At 43.2% G+C, this 21,129-nt stretch overlaps 1 protein-coding gene across 3 annotated transcripts in view; it reads left to right on the top strand.

Annotated features, from left to right (window-relative positions):
* Window positions 1-19,364, top strand: part of LOC126175024 (Werner syndrome ATP-dependent helicase-like) — a 204,002-nt gene extending 184,638 nt beyond the window's left edge. For all 3 annotated transcript variants that reach the window (XM_049921523.1, XM_049921525.1, XM_049921524.1), the window contains 2 exons: window positions 2,965-3,107; window positions 18,567-19,364. In XM_049921523.1, coding sequence (XP_049777480.1) covers window positions 2,965-3,107; window positions 18,567-19,318 — 895 coding nt within the window. In that variant the 3' untranslated portion in view covers window positions 19,319-19,364. The remainder of the gene's footprint in view (window positions 1-2,964; window positions 3,108-18,566) is intronic.
* The last annotated feature ends 1,765 nt before the right edge of the window (window positions 19,365-21,129 follow it).

The raw sequence follows: 21,129 nt of genomic DNA, 5'->3' as shown, positions 1-21,129 counted from the left end.
TATTTACGTTTTGCCAGAACTTTTCTTATTATGTAAGTACTGATTAACAAAACACATATTTTCATTGAGGCTGTAACTTTATGTATCTCCACATGGAAACTGTTAGTGAGATGCAGTAGTCAGGCAAGTTAGACTAAGGAGCACAAATGTTCTACAGTAGCCGTCAATATGCTGCAACGTGTCCTGGCATGCTTTCCACTACTTTATCTTGTAACTTCATTTATATTCTGCAAACAGTAGATGTATCACCACTTACATGCATATGCATGATAATGATCATGAGGTTGAAACTAGCCAATAACAAAAATATAACATGAAGTTTCAGCCTCAATAGAAACATGTCTCCATTTAACTAGTATAAAATTATCTTTGTGTAGTTTATCTACCTGTTGCAGTACTTACAATTTAAAATCATGTGAATTGTGGCTATTAAAAGTCCTGTTCATATTTAGAAATACAAGTAAACTGCTTTGTGTCATGTCTGAGTTGAATACTTTTATGGTCAGTAACCCCTGGTATCAAAGCAGATAAACTGATACAGAATACTAGTGAGACACTATATTTCAAAGAGGAGGTAATATTTCATATTTTAGTGTAAATAAAGTAGTCCAAGTTTAATGTTTCATATGCTTCTATTCTAAGCTCATTTTGCTCTCTTTTTATGTGCCTGAAAATTCATACAAAAGAAGTTTGTTCATTTACTTTTATCAAGTTCCATGGAACTGCGCAAGGCAAATGTAATCAGTTGTGAAATAAATCACTCTGTTATTCAGGGAATGATGCTAATTTAAAAAAAATAAAAAACAACAAGAACACACAAAAATTTCAGAGGATGACCCTTAAGTAATGAACTGCTTAAAGAGAGTGGTGCCATGAGAAATCCTTTCAACTTTAAAAATGAAACCTGAAGAATAGTGCAAGCCTTCTGTAAAACAGTTATGAAAGGTGTTAAAATGTAAATAGTTTTTCAGCTGAATTTTTACTGAGTGACTGCTTCAATTCCATTTTGGTGAGTGAATACGTTGCTCTGTGGCTATGACTAGTAATTAAATTTGGGAGCAATAGGATCTTAATCTCCTTCCAAAAGCTAAGGTTTAGATTTCCCACGTTTTCCATAAATTACTCAAGGCAACTGGTTTATTCTGAAAAGGCTATTCCTGATTTCATTCTTGATCCTTCAGAGACTAATGCACGGAGTTTTCCTGTATTTATCCTGCAATTTATTACAATTTTTCACACCTTCTCTGACTGTCATAATTTTGCTGTGTACCACCATCTCCTGGGCTGTAACATCTTTTGTCTGGAACTACATCTACCCTCTGGAAACCACTGTGAAGTGCATGGAAGAGGGTGCTTACCTTTGCACCGCATATTAGCATTTCTCCCTGTTTCATTTGATTATGAAATACAGCAAGAAGAACATAAGCTTAAATGCTTTTGTATGCAGTACAATAAGCCGAATATTCTCTTCACATTCCGTATGGAAGAGTACATAGAGAGATCTCATATATACGTACTTTCCTCACCGAGTACTATTTCTCGAAACTTTGTAAGTAGGGTTTCACAGGATAGTTGACGTCTTATCTTCAAGCATCTTCCAGTTCAGGTATATTCCAGCCTTTCCAAGACACTGTCTCCTTGGTCAGACAATTTGTGCCACCCTTTTTCATAACATTAAGTATCTCCTGTTAGCACTAATTAGTATACGTACCACACATTTGAGCAGTGTTCTTGGATAGATTCCATGAGTGAATGTTTCATAAGCAGTCTCCTTGTAAACGGATCCCTTTTCCCAGTATTCTACCAATGAAAATTTTTTGTCTTTGCACAGGAAAAAATAGGACAAAAGTTTTGATTGTAAACATTTATTCAATGTATTGCCTACATAATGGCAAGACACCTCTCCCCATACCTGAAAAGATGTGAAACTTAATTGTGCCACCAGATTTTGCGTCTGAAATTAAAAATAACGGAACAAGTAAAGTAAAGGTAACAACTCACTGTTCAGCTGAAGTTTCAAGTGATCAATGGACACACAAACTACAATGAAAAAGTTACTAAGCTTTAGACATAGTCATTCTTGAGAGATAACTAGTGCAACAACCACCAATGCACACAGCTATATTGTACTGACGTTGCATTTAATCTGGAACTGGGGTGACTGGTTGTATCAGGTGCAATGGACAGGGGGATAAAGGATGTGGGGAGGATTGGTGGAAAGGGTGGCTGTCAGTTGGGAGAGGGGGCAGTGTCCACCTAGGATAGGGATGTAGAACCATTGAGCTCACTCTGGTACAAGTGTTTGGGGCTCTGTGCATCACTCAGTGGTGTGGAGGAGAGGACTGGGAGGGGAAGATGGAACAGAGGAAGTGGGAGACTGTGGAGAGGACAGTGTGGGTGCCGTAAGAGCGAAGCCAGGGTCGTGAAGCAGGGCCTAGGAGAGGCTTAAGCCAGCAGGATTACAGGGTTGAAGGATATGTTGCAAAGACAAGGGTATCATGTAGATTGTGTGTGTGATGTAATATGACTTTTAAAGGAGTGGAAAGGATTGCGGTAAGATGTTCCTCATTTCCAGGCACATTAATTATTAGTTGAAGCCATTTTGAAGGGTATAACTTGTTCCAGTGTGTGTGTGTGTGTGTGTGTGTGTGTGTGTGTGTTTTCTATTTGCTCTGAAGAAGGTTTCATCCGAAAGCTACCAGTAGTCTGTCTTGTTTGTGTGTGCTTGTTGATGATTTGACATCTCACCTACGCCATGAGTTGCTACCTCCAATTACATATGTACATATTTGTTGAACAACATTTAAAAATTTATGTTGTCATTTAAGTGTAACTGTGCATGCTGATATATGATAGGTGTTCATGTGTCTAGAGCAGATATTTTGCATTATCAGAATCATTACTAACAAGTATTCAGCGTTCTATTTTCTGTTTCTATGCTTTAATTTACATTTGTTTGAACAGGCAAATCCAACTATCAACAGTAATCAGTCATCTTGCAGAGGCAATTCGCTCAGGCTTGCCTGTGGACCATAAACAACTTGGTGTTAATGACGACATGCTAGAAATGGTGCTTAATGTTGTTCGGTCTCCTGCATTAGGTTCAGGTGAGAAGTTGCTCTAAATACAAGTGATGTATTAAGGGCCCCACCCTCTCCCCCTCCCCCTCTCCCTTCCCCCTCTCCCTTCCCCCCTCCCCCCTCCCCCTCTCCCTTCCCACTCCCCCTCTCCCTTTCCCCCTCCCAGTCTCCCTTTCCCCCTCCCCCTCTCCCTTTCCCCCTCCCCCTCTCCCTTTCCCCTCCCCCTCTGCCTTTCCCTCTCCCCCTCTGCCTTTCCCTCTCCCCCTCTGCCTTTCCCTCTCCCCCTCTGCCTTTCCCTCTCCCCCTCTGCCTTTCCCTCTCCCCCTCTGCCTTTCCCTCTCCCCCTCTGCCTTTCCCTCTCCCCCTCTGCCTTTCCCTCTCCCCCTCTGCCTTTCCCTCTCCCCCCCTGCCTTTCCCTCTCCCTCTCCCCCCCTGCCTTTCCCTCTCCCTCTCCCCTTCTGCCTTTCCCTCTCCCCCTCTGCCTTTCCCTCTCCCCCCCTGCCTTTCCCTCTCCCTCTCCCCCCTGCCTTTCCCTCTCCCTCTCCCCCTCTGCCTCCTGTTTCATAACAATAAGTTATCTGATATTATAATTAAGCTTAAGGGCATGTTGTAATCATTTTTTGAAAATAAATCACATCTAATGCATACAAAATAAACTACGCAGTAACTAAAATTGCCATGGTTAATGAAATGCAGTGATACAGGAGCACAATAAACGACAGATGTTTTACAGTACAAGTCACTGCAGAATACCTTCCTTCTTTAGTAGTTGATGAGAAAGTAGGTTAATTAATTATCTTCTTTCTCAATTCGGTTAGTGTCTGCTGAGAGCAATGCTGCAGTGAAAGGAGAAAGCGATCTGTTCTCTCTTGCAGCCCTCTCATCCACATTCATGCCTCACAGTTGACATATTAATTAATCTCTTTTGTTGCACTGAATTAATTTCATAGAAGTGTAGAGCTTAATAATGAAATATGCAGCTCGATTTCCATTCAGAACATTCTTGATGCAATAAGTTAAATAACTAATCAGTCTCAGTGTACTTTTAAGTGCCCTTCATGTTGTTTTTGTATCTTCACTCATTAACTTTGAAATAATAAACCCTCAACAAATTAACTTGAAACTCAAAAATAATTCTTTTTGATATTTACTTTGTGGCATTTTTGAACCCTTGAATTCCTGCTAATGTAGCTATGCTTTTTATTTTCATTTTATGTTGTCATGTTGCTAAAGAGAATTGTTAGTCTGTAGTGAAAAATGATGTATTTGTGTTTGGGAACGAGATGGGGATAGTGAAATAAGTTTTGGCAGGTATTCCCTTAGGCCAGGGGCGGGCAGGAATTCTGCACGTGTGCGGTGCACATGCACGTGTGCAGTTAACAGGTGTTCTGCGTGCACACAGGGGCAAGCTGGCCACCCGCTTCTCATCCCTCCCCACCATACCGTCTCTCTGCTTCTTCCCCTGTAATGCGTTTTGTTTCCTGGCCTGCTTTATTAAATGAAGGAATAAGGTTAGTAGGAGTGTTTGAAAGTAATCATGGTTTGAAAGAGTACCTATTACCTACGATACGTTTTGTTTAATTATCACAGGTGGAGTTTACAATACGTTTAATGTCTGGAACAAAATTTCTACATACAGACAAACGCAAACAGTTACGTAAATTTTCATTACTGATGTTTGCTCTTAACCGAGACTTATTAATTTTCATAACAGAAAAAAATCTCTCACAAAAGTATGTCGAGCCCAACATTGACTATCTTCATGGCTTCACGATGGAGACGAGGAAACTCTTGCTGTGGAAAGTCGTGATAAAGATCTATTACACGTCTTGCCAAAAGGAACTTGTCTCTCAGACGAGACTTACACTGTAGATCTATTAATTCCATTTGCAAACTGAGATGAATATCATCTACAGAAACCAGATTCTCTCGAGAACTATTCAAAACCTTGGGATAAGTAAGATATATCCCCAAATCGCATGAGAAATTCCTCTTTTATTGCGCTAAGAACGGCAACATACTGAAATTTATTATAATGGCGTTCAATATTAAACTTTCGCTCACCAGCGAGAATACTGTCACATATTATACATTTCCAATTTTCACCTTTTTCCACAGAGAACAAATGATTCTCCCATTCCTATTTAAAAGATAGCTAATCTCCAATTCTCCATTTCCTTGATTCACTCTGCATTTTATGGTTATTGAAATACAACGTTCACTACGTAGTGGTCGCTTCGCTTCAACGTCCGCAGCTTAGCCTGGTATTACACTGCCGCAACCTGCAGGCTGTCGGCACTGTCCTGTTCGACGATTGCACGCGAGCAGCACACGTGCAGCGCTGTGCGCTCATGAGCCGGGTGCAACGTTTGCCCGCCCCTGCCTTAGGCACTGCCAGTATGATTCTACATTAACTAATCCAGTTAAGGAGTTGTTTGTGTTGTTCTTTGTCAGAGAAATTAGGTGAACTAAGATTTTGACTCATTAGTGAGTTTGGAGTGGACCAGTTAATCAGAATGGCTCTTCCAGAAGATACACTTTTGGAAATTTTCTCTGATGACAAGACATTAACTGTGACTTTTTGACTTACAGATACCAGCAACTGTGACTTTTTGACTTATAGATAATAGCTGTCAGTGGTTTCTCTACAAATCCTGTCATTGTAATCAATATTACATACATGTGTTGTACACATGGTCAATAATACAGTCTGCACTTTGATAAATATTTTAATTTCAGAATTGCTACTTACCATAAAGAAGACACATCGGATTGCAGACAGGCACAATCAAAACACGCTTACACCCAAATTTAACCATGCTGAACTTTTCAAAAACCTATTCCCCTTCTCCTGATTCCTGCAATGGAAGCACTTGTTTGCCACCAGTCCTTCCAACCAAAACCACCCTAATTCCAACATTGAACACTGTCTCTTCCAGTTAGTACCACCATCCACTCATGATCCTCCCACTCCCCCTCCCACGTAACCACCCGCTGATCACCTTCCGGGAATGCCTTACATCCAACTTATCCTCACCATCCTTTCCCACATCCCTTCCTCAGAACTCCAACCTTTTAATAGAAGAAAGAACAACCATACACAACTTCAAAACAAACCCTGACCTAATCATCCTACCTGCAGACAAAGGTTCCACCACTGTTGTTATGAACCACAGTGACTACCTAGCAGAAGGCCTCTGCCAGTTATCTGAGTCCTCCACCTATAAACTCTGTCAAGTGATCCAATCCCAGAAGTTCAACAAAAACTCCGATCCTTGCTTTTAGCCTTAGGCCCTTCCCAAAACATCTCCCCTGAATCCATTTCCCTCATGACCCCTATGATACCCCACATACCTACCTTCTACATGCTCCCCAAAATCCATGAACCCAACAACCCTGGACATCCATTTGTGGTTGGTTATTGTGCCCCCATTGAAAGAATTTCAGTCCTCATTGACCAACACCTCCAAACACTTACCCACAACCTAGCCTCGCATGTCAAAGACATGAACCACTTCCTTCACCAACTCTCAGCCATCCCCACCCCTTTACCTCCCGAATCCGTACTCATCACTGTTGACACCACCTCCCTATACACCAATATCCCTCAGGCCCATGTTCTTACTGCTATTGAACACTATCTTTCCCAATGTCCTTCAGACTCCAAACCCTCTACCTTATTCCTCATATACCTTACTAATTTTATCCTAACCCACAAACTCTTTTCATTTGAAGGCAAGATATATAAACAAATCCATGGCACAGCCATGAGCACCCACATGGCGTCCTCCTACACCAACCTTTTTATGGGCCATCTAGGGGAGACCTTCCTAGCCTCCCAAAACCCCAAACCCCTAGTCGTTTCAGTTTCATTGATGATATCTTCATGATCTGGACTCAAGGCCAAGACACCCTATCTTCATTCCTTCTCACAACCTCAACATATTCTCTCCCATCCTCTTCAAGAAGTCCTCCTCAACCCAGTGTGCCACCTTTCTAGATGTTTACCTCCTCCTATCTGATGACTCCATCCACACTCCTGTCAGCATTAAACCCACCAACCACCAACAGTATCTGCATTTTGACAGCTGTCATCCCATTCACACCAAAAAATCCCTCCCATACAGACTGGCCACCCAGGGATGGCGTATCTGCAGTGACAAAAACTCCCTTGCTTAGTATGTTGAGGTTCTCACCAAGGCCTTCCCAGACAGGCACTATCCCCCAGATCTAGTCCACAAACAGATCTCTTATGCCATTTCCCCTCACACCACCATTTCTCCCACTACCTCCAAGAACCAGCCACAAAGGAATGTCCCCTTCATCACCCAGTACCATTCCAGACTGGAACAACTGAACCACATCCTTTGCCAGGGCTTTGATTACCTATCATTATGCCCTGAAATGAGGGACATACTACCCGAGATACTTCCCACCACTCCTAAAGTGGTGTTCCATCACACATGCAACCTCCACAACACCCTAATCCATGCCTATGCCACTCCCAATCCCAATTCCTTGCCACAAGGCTCATATCCCTGTGGAAGACTGAAATATTGTATCCCGGCTACGACACAAGTTGAAAATATGCTCACTATTTTTTATTTACTTAAATTTGCCATATTTCGTGAAAGTACCTTCTCCGTTAGACATTTATAAGGCGATATTAGTCTTGGCTTCAGTTGTCTAAGTATGATTCCACAATGCATCTTTGTCGGCTGCAGAAATGACCTGGTTCAACGTGTTTCCCTCATTTTGGTGTTTCAAATACCATTTCTTTAAATGTAGTTTCTTTTTATAGTTTTTATAAAAAAAAATGGTAACATAACTCAAAATTATTTATGACAGCGACCTGCACATTCTTCTTCCGTCAACACACACCAAGAGTTAACTGCCGACTGACTATAGTCAAAGACGACTCCAGCGTCAAAGATGTTTTACACAACACACAAGCTTCCACTTGTAATCAGTCTCTTTGCTATTCTTCGATACATTTACTAATAGTAATCAATATGCTTTCACTCTCAAAAACATAAGTAAATTAACATATAATAAGGCAAATTATAATAAATTCTGACAAAAAATATAAGAAAACATTTACAATTTGGTATCGACAAATACGATAAAAAAAATAACATATCTCCCAGATCCATTACAAGACGCAGGTGCAAAACCTGCCCAATCTACTTACCCAGTGATTCCGATTCCAGTCCTGTCACAGATTTATCCTATCCCATCAGGGGTTGGGCCACCTGTGAAAACTACCAGGTCATTAGCAGCTCTGCTGTAATCATTTGACAGCATTTTATATTGGTATGACTACCAACCAGCTGTCCACCAGGATGAGTAGCTACCGCCAAACCATGGCCAACAACAAAATAGACCACCCTGTGGCACAATATGCAGCTGAAGATAACACATTTGATTTCAATGCCTGCATCACTACCCAAGACATCTGGATCCTTCCGTCCACCCAGCTTTTCTGAACTGCGAAGAAGGGAGTTATGCTTACAACACATTCACCGCTCCCGTAACTATTCTGGTCTCAACAAACAGTAACATACTGTCCCCACACACTCCACCCAACAGTTTGCATTCCCTCTATCCTATCATCTCCTCCCCATTCTCATCACCCACCCTGTTTATTTGCAGCCCTCTGCCAATGCATCAGCCTGTCTCTCCCAACTCCTTTCCCTTTTTCCTGACCTGCCTGCCCCACAACCTCCTGTCACTGCACCTTTTGGCAATCTAGTCCCTGCACATCCTGCCAGACAGCATTTGTCTCTCTCCCTACCCATACATTACTATCCATTTCCCTTCCCTGTCCCCTCCAGATTGCTGCTTGCATCCCATGTGATAGTTGCATTCCGGCACGAGATGTTGGAGTTGGTGGTTGTGCGTGCTTGCGCGCGCGCGCACGCGCGTGTGTGTGTGTGTGTGTGTGTGTGTGTGTGTGTGTGTGTGTGTGTGTGTGTGTGTTCTAGTGATGAAGACTGTGGCTGAAAACTTGTATAAGTGTCTTTTAATTGTTCCTTTCTGCAACTTGACATGTCTTCTTTATAGTAAGTAGCAATCTGCTTTTTCCTACATTGTTGATATTCCTACCTGAAGTTTCCATTGTTTAATTTTATAATTGTTGCACTAGTTGGGGTTTTAACCTTTTTTATTTACACCTGTAAAATCTCTATAAAACCGAAATTTCATATCTTTAGTACAGTAGAAATAGCACAGATTTACTAATAGCTACCCTTAAAAGATATTCCCAATTGCTGTTTTGTTGGAGTGATAGGTGAAAGGAAAAGTTGCTTGCTAGGAATTATCTTGCAACTTCAAAGTTACATGACCTGCTGTGACCTTTCCAGTACAGCCATAATAATATGTTGTTCCCAACTGATAGTTCATGGAAGTGCTTTTCTTACCATCTTCCACATATTTATAAAGTAAAAGGTATTAACTACCTTACATTATCAACAAAAACATTCACTCATGTATGACCAAGTAACAAACACGCTGTGTTTGCATTCAGTAAACAAAGATAAAAAGTAAGATATAAATAAAAATGGTGTAAAGGTTCTGCACAACTTTTTTAAAGTGAAAACCACACAAATCAGCGTTGCCATATCTTACTTATCATAACCTAAACATGGTCACTCATTTCTATCCAAGACAATTGTAATGATGGGATAAATTCCTTTATGTTCAAGATAAAACAGGAAGAAAGGAAAGTGATGGAATGGTTAACCCATCTCATGACATTTGAAGCTTGTTTTAACAATGATTAAATAATATTCTGTGCAAAATTCTACCAGGTGGCTTCTGGTTTCAATCGCTTCCCCCCCTCCATGTTCTTATAGCATTTTTCTTCCTTTTCTTACCATCAAATTCTTACTGCTATGGTGAGTGTTGACTTATGTGGTTATGATAATAGATTCACTATGCTGTTCATAGTAGTTCATTCACATTCTTATCTTCTTGTTGATTATTAGAGCTATTCCTGTGCTATCCCTGTTAAGTTTTGAGTTGAAAACCCTTTACTCACCTGATCACAATCCCATTCTTCCTGCCTTCTCACTTGACTGATTCCCAATATCCTCAAATTCAGCCTATCCATTTCTCTCTTCAAGTTCTCAAACCTCCCAAGACATAAAAGGGTCTAACATTTCATGCTCCAGCTTGTACAATGCCAGATTTGTTTTTCCTAATGACAACTACCTCCTTAGTAGTCTCCACTTGGAGATCCGAAATAAGGGGCTGTTTCACCTCCAAAATGTTTTACTCAAGAATATACCGTCATACAGCCAATGATAGAGTTGTTTGTCCTTATAAACTACTGTCATTCTATTTCGCATTTGACTTTAGCCATTCTACAGTACCAACACAGTAAGACCCTAGTTGTTAATATTGCAAGGTTAGATCAGTTAGTCTAGTCACCCAGAGTCTGTTGCACCTACAATTACTGAAAAGGTGGCTGCTTCATCTTGAGGAACCCTCTGTTAGTATGTCATCGCCACAGAAACACTCCTGCCCCTCCCCCAATGTGGTGGTACCTACGGTATCGCTACCTTTATCATTGAGGAATGCAAGGTACACCACCATGATAAGGTCCATGGATTGTAGGTGGGAAAATATATTACTGATAAAAATTTTGTATGTTATTAATCTCAAATAAAACTTACATCACAACTAAAAGCAGCAGCACCATAGATTCTAAAATAATTTACTTGTAAGTAAACATAATTTCTTTTGTATTGGCGGAACAGTTATTAGAGTGTCACTCATTAGAAATGGAATATTTCACCTCTCGACCTAGAGGAGGCCTTGAGTGACAGACAGGCACATTGAAAAGTCTCTTTAAATTGAGTATTCAAACAAAATACTTCTTCTGAAATAAAAAAGAACACACACATTCGCAACTTGTACACACATAGCAACTGTCTTCAGGTACTGGGGCCTGATGTATGCAGCAATCTACTGTGGTGTGTGTTGGGGATAAGGAGGAGGCGTTGGAAAGGGAAGGGGACTGATAACAAGATTTGGGTGGGGGAATATGTTGTGCTACATGGGGGACCATGCAGAGATATGGTTAGGACAGAATAGGGCTGCTAGGTGGAATGTCAGGAGGGGAGAAATAAAAAGGGGGAAAAGACAAGCAAGTGCATTTGTGGGATAGGAGGCTTGTTTAGTGCCGAAGTGGTTGCAGGGAAGGGTATAGGTGGGTCAAGGACAGGGTTTGGCAAATGTTGAGGTCAGTGAGGCTATGGGAACAAAGGACGTGTTTTAGGGAGAGTTCCCAGCTGTGCAATTCATAAAAGCTTGTGTTGATATAAGAATCCAGATGGTGCAGGCTGTGAAGCAGTCATTAAAGAGAAGTTAACTGTGTTAGGCAGTAATCTTCTGCAACTAGAAGGTCCGCCTGTCTGATGGTCACAGTTTGGTGGTAGCCATTCGGGTGGACATACATCTTGTTATGTCTCATGTCCACAGTGGTTACAGATTAGTTTGTAGATCACATGATTGCTTTCAGAGGTGGCCTGCCATTGATGTAACAGGTGAAGCATGACACAACTGTAGTAGGTGGTAGTGGGAGGATGTATGGGACAGGTCTTGCATCTGATCTGTTGCAGGGATATGAGCCTTGAGGCAAGAGGGTTGGAAGCAGGGATGGACAAGGTTATTGCTTAGGTTCAGTGGCAGTGGAGTTCCAATGTGGGATAGGGAGGATAGTAGGGAGGATATTCCTCATTCCAGAGCATGGCAAGAGGTAATCAAAACACTGGCAAAGAATATGATTTAGTTGCTCCAGTCCTGAGTGGTACTGTGTCATGAGACAGGTGTGCAGTCTGACTGGATAGTGGGTCTGTGGGAGGTACTAGGTGACTGAAATAACAAGGTAAGGGAGATCTGTGTCTGAACGAGGTTGGAAGGATAATTTCAGTCCGTTAAGGCCTCAGTGAGACCCTTGGCATATTTTGACAGATACTGCTTGGCACTACAGATGTGACGACCACCAGTGGCTAGGCTATATGAAAGGACTTCGTGGTAGGGAATGGGTGGCAGCAGCAGAAGCCGAGGTCTTGTTGGTAACTGGTAGGTTTGATGTGGACAGATACTGATGATGTAGCCACCTTCAAGTGAAGGTCAACGTCGAGAAAGGTAGCTTGTTTAGTTGAGGAGGACCAGGTGAAGTGACTGGAGCAGAAAGTGTTGACGTTTAGGTCCTACCTTCTACATGCTTCCTAAAGTCCGTAAATCCAATCACCCATGATTCCCCATTGAGGCCAGTTGATGTGCCCCTGCAACCTACCCATTTACATGAAAAGACACCAACCATTTTCTCCACCAGCTCTCCACAGTTTCCATTGCTGTACCTTCTGGCAGCCTACTCATCATTGTCAGTGCCACCTCCCTGATACTAACACTCCCAGAGCCTGTGGCCATACTGCTGTTGAACACCACCTTCCCTATGCCCCACTGACTCCAGACCCCAACCTCCTTCCTGGTTACTGTGACCAACTATCCTCACCCACAATTTTTCATGATTTAGACCAAGGGTGAGGATGCCCAATCTGTGTTTCTGCAGAACCTCAGCACCTTCTGAACCCAACAAGTCACCTACCTCAAGGTTGACCGCCACCTCCAGGATGACTAAATCAGTATCTCCATCCACATCAAACCTACCAACCACTATCAAGACCACCACTTCAACAGCTGCCACCCATTCCATAACGAGAAGTCTGTTCCATACAGCCTAGCCAACTGTGGTCATTGCATCTGTAGTGATGAGCAGTCGCTGTCCAAATATGCTAAGGGCTTCATTGAAACTGCCCTCCCAAACTTGTACAGAAATAGATCTCCTCTGCCTTATCTCTCCAGTCACCTACTATCCCGCACATTCCCACCACCTGGCCATAAAGGAGCACTTCTCTTGTAACTCAGTACCACACAGTACCCTGCGGGCCTATGGGTTAGAATAGGCCCGAGGTATTCCTGCCTATCGTAAGAGGCGACTGAAAGGAGTCTCTCACCTTTCGGCCTTTATATGATGGTCCCCTGTAGGGTTTGACCTCCACCTTTCTAAATTTCCCCGAAGAGCGAGCCAATTGGGTAAGGGTGCCTTACATGGTGCATCATGTCAATCGTGCATTGAGATCTTTAGCCCACTTTCTTGTTGTGGCACTGCAGTCCCGCTCATCCTCCATATCTTGAGTGAGGACACTTTCCTGTGTGCATTTTCCTCCACCCACTATGCAGTGCTATTTTCTGCGCCGACAAGGACCATGGAATTCTTTGCAACTCATATCCAGCACGGCAGCCAGTCCGTTGTGGTGGGGCCGCCATGTACCCTGTTGGTTATAACCTCTTGACAACACAGGATCACTGTGCTGATGCCTGTGCCGCTAACTCCCCATGTATGCCAAGGAGTAGATGCCCATCATCTTGGGGCATCAGGACTCCCGGCAATTGCCATCCTTTGCTGCAGCTGGGTGTCATCCGTGGGAGGGCCCCTGGTCGGAGAGGGTGGCATCAGCGTGGACGACACACGATGAAGCGTACCACATCATCACTTGTTGGTGATCAAACACCAACAGTCTCTAAGTGTTCCAAGTCTCAGTACAATGCAAGAAAGTATGACCCTAAACCATTCCCCTCCCTGGCCACACCATGGGAGGGAACGCCAGGCTAAGGATGGCAGCAAACCTTATTTCACCCTTGTACCTTGTGTGTATGAGAACTGATGGGGATTCCATTGTTTCGATGAAGCCTCAGTTTTTTGTAGAGCATTTAGAGGACAAGTTAGGGGAGGTGGAGGGCTTGTCAAAAATGCGATCTGGGTCAGTCTTGATAAAAACAGCATCCTCTGCCCAGTCACGGACTTCAGTCGCTTCTAACAAGTTGGGGAATGTTTCTGTTACCATCACACCACATAAGAGCTTAAATATAGTCCAGAGACTTCCACAGGCACCTTCTTTTGCAGTCTGATGATGAGCTGTGTGCCAGTTTAGAGTGGCGATGTGTTCATTTCATGCAGTGCGTCCATCGGAGTCCGAGGGATAATTAGGTTGTCATCGTTGCCTTCATCTTGGCCTTCGAGTGTGACACCTAACCCGAGAAGATCAAGGTGATGGTCTGCTGCTTTGATGTGGTGCTTTAAGTGCTGGAAGTTCGGACATATGTCTTCCCGCTGTACTTCCAGCATCACATGTCAAGATTGTGGACGTCCATCGCATCCCAATAATCCATGTGCCCCGCCTCCCATCTATGTCAACTGCGGAGAGCATAATTCACCTTACTCGCCAGACTGCAGGATTTTACAGAAAGAGAGGAAAATCATGGAATACAAGACCCTGGATCGACTGACCTACACTGAGGCTAAGAGAAAATATGAGCACTTACATCCTGTGGCTTTGACTTCCTTATATGCCACAGCTACGAGAACAGTTGTAGCCCCATCAGTTCCATGAATTCCAGTTGGCTCTCAGAGCCAGAAGGCTACACCTGCCCCCTTGATGGCGGGAGGCAGTCCCTTGGTGGTTGCTGGAAGTCCCTGAGGCAATTAAGGCCCACGTTCGCCAGCTTATCAAAAGATGGAAGCAGGAGTGTTGGGAGAGATACGTCTCGACCATTGGGTGCCATACGACACCTTCCCAAGTCTGGACAAAGATCAGACACCTTTTTGGGTACCAGACGCCAACAGGAGTCACTGGCATTAACATCAGTGGCATGTTATCTACCATCACAAACACGATTTCTGAACACTTTGCTGAGCAGTATGCTCGAGCCTCTGCATCAGAGAACTAACCCTATAACACACCATTTATAGAGAGGAAACTCCTCAGTGCTCTTGCACATTGCCTCAACACACCTCCTGGGCCAGATTGGATCCACAGTCAGATGATTAAACATCTCTCATCTGACTACAAGCAACATCTCTTCATCATCTCCAACTGGTTCTGGTGCAATGGCGCCTTTCCATCGCAATGGCGGGAGAGTACCATTATTCTGGTGCTTAAACCTGGTAAAAACCCGCTTGATGTGGATAGCTATCAGCCCATCAGCCTCACCAACGTTCTTTGTAAGCTGCTGGAATGTATGGTGTGTCGGCAGTTGAGTTGGGTCCTGGAGTCACGTGGCCTACTGCCTCCATGTTAGGGCGGCTTCTGCTGGGGTCGCCCTACCACTGATAATCTTGTGTCCCTCGAGTCTGCCATCTGAACAGCCTTTTCCAGACGCCAGCATCTGGTTGCTGTCTTTTATGATTTACGAAAAGCGTATGACACCACCTGGCGACATCATATCCTTCCCACATAATATGAGTGGGGTCTCCGAGGCCCACTCCCGATTTTTATCCACAATTTCCTGTCGCTTCGTACTTCCCATGTCCAAGTTGGTGCCTCCCAAAGTTCTCCCCATATCCAAGAGAATGGGGTCCTACAGGGCTCCGTATTGAGTGTATCTCTGTTTTTAGTGGCCATTAATGGTCTGGCAGCAGCTGTAGGGCCCTCCATCTCACCTTCTCTGTATGCAGACGACTTCTGCATTTTGTGCTGAGCGGCACCTACGGGGAGCCATCCATAAGGCGCCCTCTGCTGCCTGGCCAACACCAACTGGGGTGCAGATTGCTCTACGGTGCTGCAGCTCTACAGAGCCCTGGTTCAATCCTGCCTTGACTATGGGAGTGTGGTTTATGGTTCAGCGGTACCCTCAGCGTTGCGTTTACTCAACCCAGTGCACCACTGGCTTTCGCCTAGCAACAGGAGCTTTTAGGACGAGTCCGGTGACCAGCGTCTTGGTGGAGGCCGGAGTCCCTCTATTTCAGGTTACACGTGTACAATTGCTCTCCAGTTACATCGCAAATGTTTGTAGTTCTCCTGCACCTTCTTTTCCTGCCCATGGAGGTTCATCTCCCTCATCGGCGGCCCAGGTCAGGGCGTACAATTGCAGTTCGTGTGCAATCCCTTCTCTCCGAACCGGAGTCCTTGCCTTTACCACCTATACTTGAGGTTCATTCACGAACACCTCCATGGTGTACACGTAGGCCGCGGCTTCGCCTGGACCTTTCACATGGCCCTAAGGTCTCTGTTAACCCTGCGACTCTCCGCTATCACTTCCTCTCAATTCTTGACATGTACTGGGGCCATGAAGTGGTTTACACCAATGGCTCGATGGCCAATGGTCAGTTTGACTTTGCCTATGTTCATCGAGGACATATAGAACAGCACTCCTTGCCAGATGGCTACAGTGTTTTCACTGCAGAGCTGGCGGCCATATCTCCTGCTCTTGAGCAAATCCGCTCATGCCCAGCAAGGCATTTCTCCTGTGTACTGACTCCTTGAGCAGCCCACAAGCCATCGACCACTGCTACCCTCGTCACCCATTCGTAGTGACCATCCAGGAGTCCATCTATGCCCTGGAACGGTCCAGTTGTTCAGTGGCGTTTGTCTGGACCACAGATCACGTCAGAATCCCAGGCAACGAACTTGCCGACAGGCTGGCCAAACAGGCTATGTGGAAAACATTTATGGAGATCGGCTTCTCTGAAACTGACCTGTGTTCAGTATTACGCTGCAAGGTTTTGCAGCTCTGGGAGACGGAATGGCATAATCTCAGCATGCACAACAAACTGTGTGCCATTAAGGAAACTACGAATGTGTGGAAGACTGCCGTGCTTGCCTCTTGCAGGGACTCTTTGGTCCTCTGTCGGCTCCGCATTGGCCATACGTGGCTGACACATGGTTACCTCCTGTGTTGCAAGGACCCACCTCAGTGTCGCCGTGACTCACGAATGACGGTCGTCCATCTCTTGCTGGACTGCCCACTTTTAGCCACTCTGTGGCGGACTTTTAACTTTCTCACGCTAATGCTTTCAGGGTGGAGATTTTAATGTGTTGCAGAGTGGCTGGCTTTTCCTTTTTATCCTCATGGTCAGCCATCCATGGTAACGTGCTTTCTTGTTTTAACCTCTTCTACCTGTTCCTTGTGTCTTTGTGCTTTTCTTGTCCTCTTTTGTCCATTTATATGTTTGTTGCCCTTCAGTCATTGTTGTGGTTTTTCCTTTCATTCTGTTTTGTGATGTAAGTCTCATTGTCTTATTCTAACCCTTGTGGCCTTGTTTCCTTTGGAACAAGGAACCAATAAGCTCATAGTTTGGTCCCTTCCCACCTCTTTTAAACCAACCAACCACACAGGACGGGAGCAACAGAATCGCATTCACCACCAGGATTTCAGCTATTGTTTATCTTGCCCTAAAGTGAGGAATATTCTTCCCACTAACCACCTCACCCCTCCCACAGTCATATTTCATTGCCCACCAAACCTTAGCAATATCTTTATCCACTCCTATCCCACCCTTGCGTCCAACCTCTTGGCTCATGACTGATATCCCTGCAATACACCTAGATGCAAGATGTGTTCATAAATCCTCCCACTACCTCCTTCTCTGGTACTGTCACAGATATCTAATACCTCATCAAATGCAGGACTACATGTGAAAGTAGTCATGTGATCTACAAACTAAGGTGCAGCCACTGTCCACTTTCTACATGGGCATGATTACTAACAAGTTGTCTGTCCACATGAATAGCCACCAACCACCTGTGGCCAAAAGACAGTTGGACTAGCCAGTTGCTGAACATGCTTCCCAGCACAATTTGCTTCACTTTAATTACTGCTTCACAACCTGCACAATCTGGATTCTTTCCACCAACACCAGCTTTTCTGAAGTACACAGGTGTGACCTCTCCCTGTAAAATACTCTCCATTCCCATAACACCTCTGGCCTCAACCTTCACTAGCCCTGTCCTTCACCTAAATATCTGCTTTCCTTCTCCCACTGCTGCGTTACACACACACCTTCTATCCCATCAATGCACCTACCAGTCTTTCCCGTTTTTATATTTCTCTCCTCTCCTCTCCTCTCCTCTCCTCTCCTCTCCTCTCCTCTCCGCTCTCTTTCTTTTCAGTGCATCTCAGCCTCGTCCCTCAGCACAGCTTTCTGAACGCTGCACCTAGCAGCCATATCCCCCTCCCCACCACATGCCACCTCCTCACCCCCCCCCCTCCACACACACACACACACACACACACACACACACACACACACACACACACACACACACCAGGAGATGGCTGCTCATGTCAGACAGTCAGAATTGGGCTCCAGCATCCTGAAATAGTGTCTCTCTCTCTCTCTCTCTCTCTCTCTCTCTCTCTCTCTCTCTGTGTGTGTGTGTGTGTGTGTGTGTGTGTGTGTGTGTGTGTGTGTGTGTGTGTGTGTGTTCTATCTTGAAGGAAGGACTTTGTCCGAAACCTTATTTATTTTAGTCGTTTCATTGAGCCTGTCTCCGACTAAGTGCCTCGTCTATGTGGCAAGCATCTATTTGTCCTTTCTATATTGTTGTTATTTTATCCTGGACTTTCCATGTTTTGAATATTTACCTCTGTATTTTTTGTTTGAGATCGTATTAATATGTTTACCCTGTCCTGCAGATATATCAAGACTCCGTCCAATCAAAGAAAATTGTCCAACTGAAATTTCTTGGGAACACCTTAAAATAGCTGTTGCTGTTTTGACCCAGAAATATGGAACTACAAAGGGTGGCAGCTTTCTTATGATGCTGGAAGAATTTAAACGGACTGCAGACATACAGTACGAGCATCAGGTTAGAAAGTTTCAGGTTTCGCCTCCACATGATGAGGATGATGGCAAATGGTTTTGTGCAAAGCCATCGGCATCGCAGGATTCCAGTGGATGGGAAGATGGTGACGAAATACTTTTTGATGTTGATGATTTAGAACATTTAGAAAAAATTGAAAAACTATCATGCAAATCAGGAAGTGTGTGTGAAGCGACATTTAAAGGTTATTCTCCTCAACATGAAATTTCTACTGCTGCAGATAGTGGTAGCTTCAATGATGGTAGCATAAAACATAAAGGTACAAGGCATGAAGAAATGTTTGAAAATGAAAGTGACAGCTATAACAGAGACAGTATTATTACTGTAGACGAAAATGAGTGTCCAAAGGAAAGTGAAATAAGTGCAAGAGAACAGTCATTTGTAACAAGTGACAATCCACCTAACAGCAGTCAAAGTAAACAGAAGTCAAGTGAACATCGGGAACTGCTTAACAGTGAAAGCACAGTGCAGGGCACCAAGAAACGTGTTCCTGATTGGCTTTCGCAAGAGATGAAACAAGAAGTCAAGACAAAAATGAAAAAATCCTCGTTATTTAAACTATAATTATTTATTTAGTGAAATAGTTCAGACAACAATTATATATTTTTTAATTTTTCATTGTATTTTTATCAATAATAAAATTTTGTAATCATCTTTAAATTTTTTTGCTTGTGATTCCTAAAGTTCATCAAGTACCTTCTAATAGTTCTTAAATCTCAGTTTTGAGTGTGTCTCATCACTGTTGAATAAGTGCTTATATGTTTTGTGTTGGTAACATTCTGATATCATGGTAGTAATTTCGCTATAATTTTGGGAGAAACTAATTCTACTACAAAAAGCTGAGAATGTCCTATGTTAACTGAAGCAGATACTTGACTCCTTTTAATACAATTGTGATTTTGCTTTGAAGAACTGTTGCTTCTGAAGTGACCCTATAAAGGTAACTGGCATAGAGCATGGAGTTGTGTTTGTTGCTTGGTAGGCGAAACCTCCAGTACTGTCACTAATCTTGAGATACTTTGCTATTGTCCTTGGTTTTATGGGTGGTAGTTTTAGGATGCTTAATTGTGAGTCAACAAGCATGTTAGAATTTCTAATGGAGCTGTGATCTTGTTTGCCCAAAGATGTTTCTTTTTAATTAATTCTCTAATAATGTTGAAAGCATTGTAACACACATTTTTTGGTCAGTCAGCATTGATTTTTTAAAATACTAATTTCTTACAGCGTTATGCTTTGAGTAAACATTGGTTGTTTGTTATCAAAGCCTATCAATTTTAAATTAATATGATTTCAGTTCAGGCATTTTTCAGTGCTGACTTGTCAAATGTTTAAGGTTCCACACAGTGAACGACGTGGCATAGAATAGTTCCATGCATCAGTAATGGTGAGCCTAGCAAAGTTGGCACAGTTTCTTGGATTGAGAGCTATTGAACATTGTAGAGTAACCTCGGACATGGCTTGGGAAAGTGTGTGGGACTCTTATTGTATGTTAATGATCTGGCAGACAATTGAATAACGTCATACTTTTTGCAAATGATACAATTATCTTAAATCAACTAATAGGTGAAACAGGCATACGAATATTCAGCCAGACCTGGATAACATTTCTAAGTAGTGTAAAGGTTCACATCTAGCTTTAAATGTTCAGAAATGGCAAATTGTGCATTTTAAAAACACACAAACATATGACTTACAATATCAATGAGTCACATTTGTAATCAGTCAACTCCTATAAATATATGAGTATAACAATTCATGGGTGGAGGAAATGGAATCATCGTTTAGGCTCAGTCGTATGTAAAGTAGGTGACGGACCATGATACATTGGTAGGATAATGGGGAAATGCAATTAACCTACAAAGAAGATTGCTTACAGAAACCTCTTGTGTGCTATCTTCCAATTTTGCTCTAATGTGTAGGGTCTATACTAACTAGGTCTGTTGTTGTGGCCTTCAGTCCTGAGACTGGTTTGATGCAGTTCCCCATGCTACTCTATCCTGTGCAAGCTTCTTCATCTCCCAGTACCTACTGGAACCTAAATCGTTCTGAATCTGCGTAGTGTATTCATCTCATGCTCTCCCTCTGCGATTTTTACCCTCCACGCTGCCCTCCAATACTAAATTGGTGATCCCTTGATGCCTCTAGGTCTAACAGGGGGATGCAAAAGGAGAGCAACACAGTTGGATGCAATTTTGTTTGACTAATGAGATATTGAAAATCCTGAAGTGACAGACACACGTAAATAGGTGCCAACTGTACCACAAAAGCTTACTTGCCAAGTTTCAGGAATCATTATTGAGGAATATAGGAATATATTACAGTTCCCAATTCATCACTCTTACAGAGCAGCTTTGTAGAAGTTCGAAATATAGCAC

Source organism: Schistocerca cancellata, chromosome 3, assembly GCF_023864275.1.
Source record: "Schistocerca cancellata isolate TAMUIC-IGC-003103 chromosome 3, iqSchCanc2.1, whole genome shotgun sequence".
NCBI classification, from domain to species: domain Eukaryota; kingdom Metazoa; phylum Arthropoda; class Insecta; order Orthoptera; family Acrididae; genus Schistocerca; species Schistocerca cancellata.
Note: the sequence above shows the minus strand (reverse complement) of the source record. Positions and strands in the feature narration are given on the sequence as shown.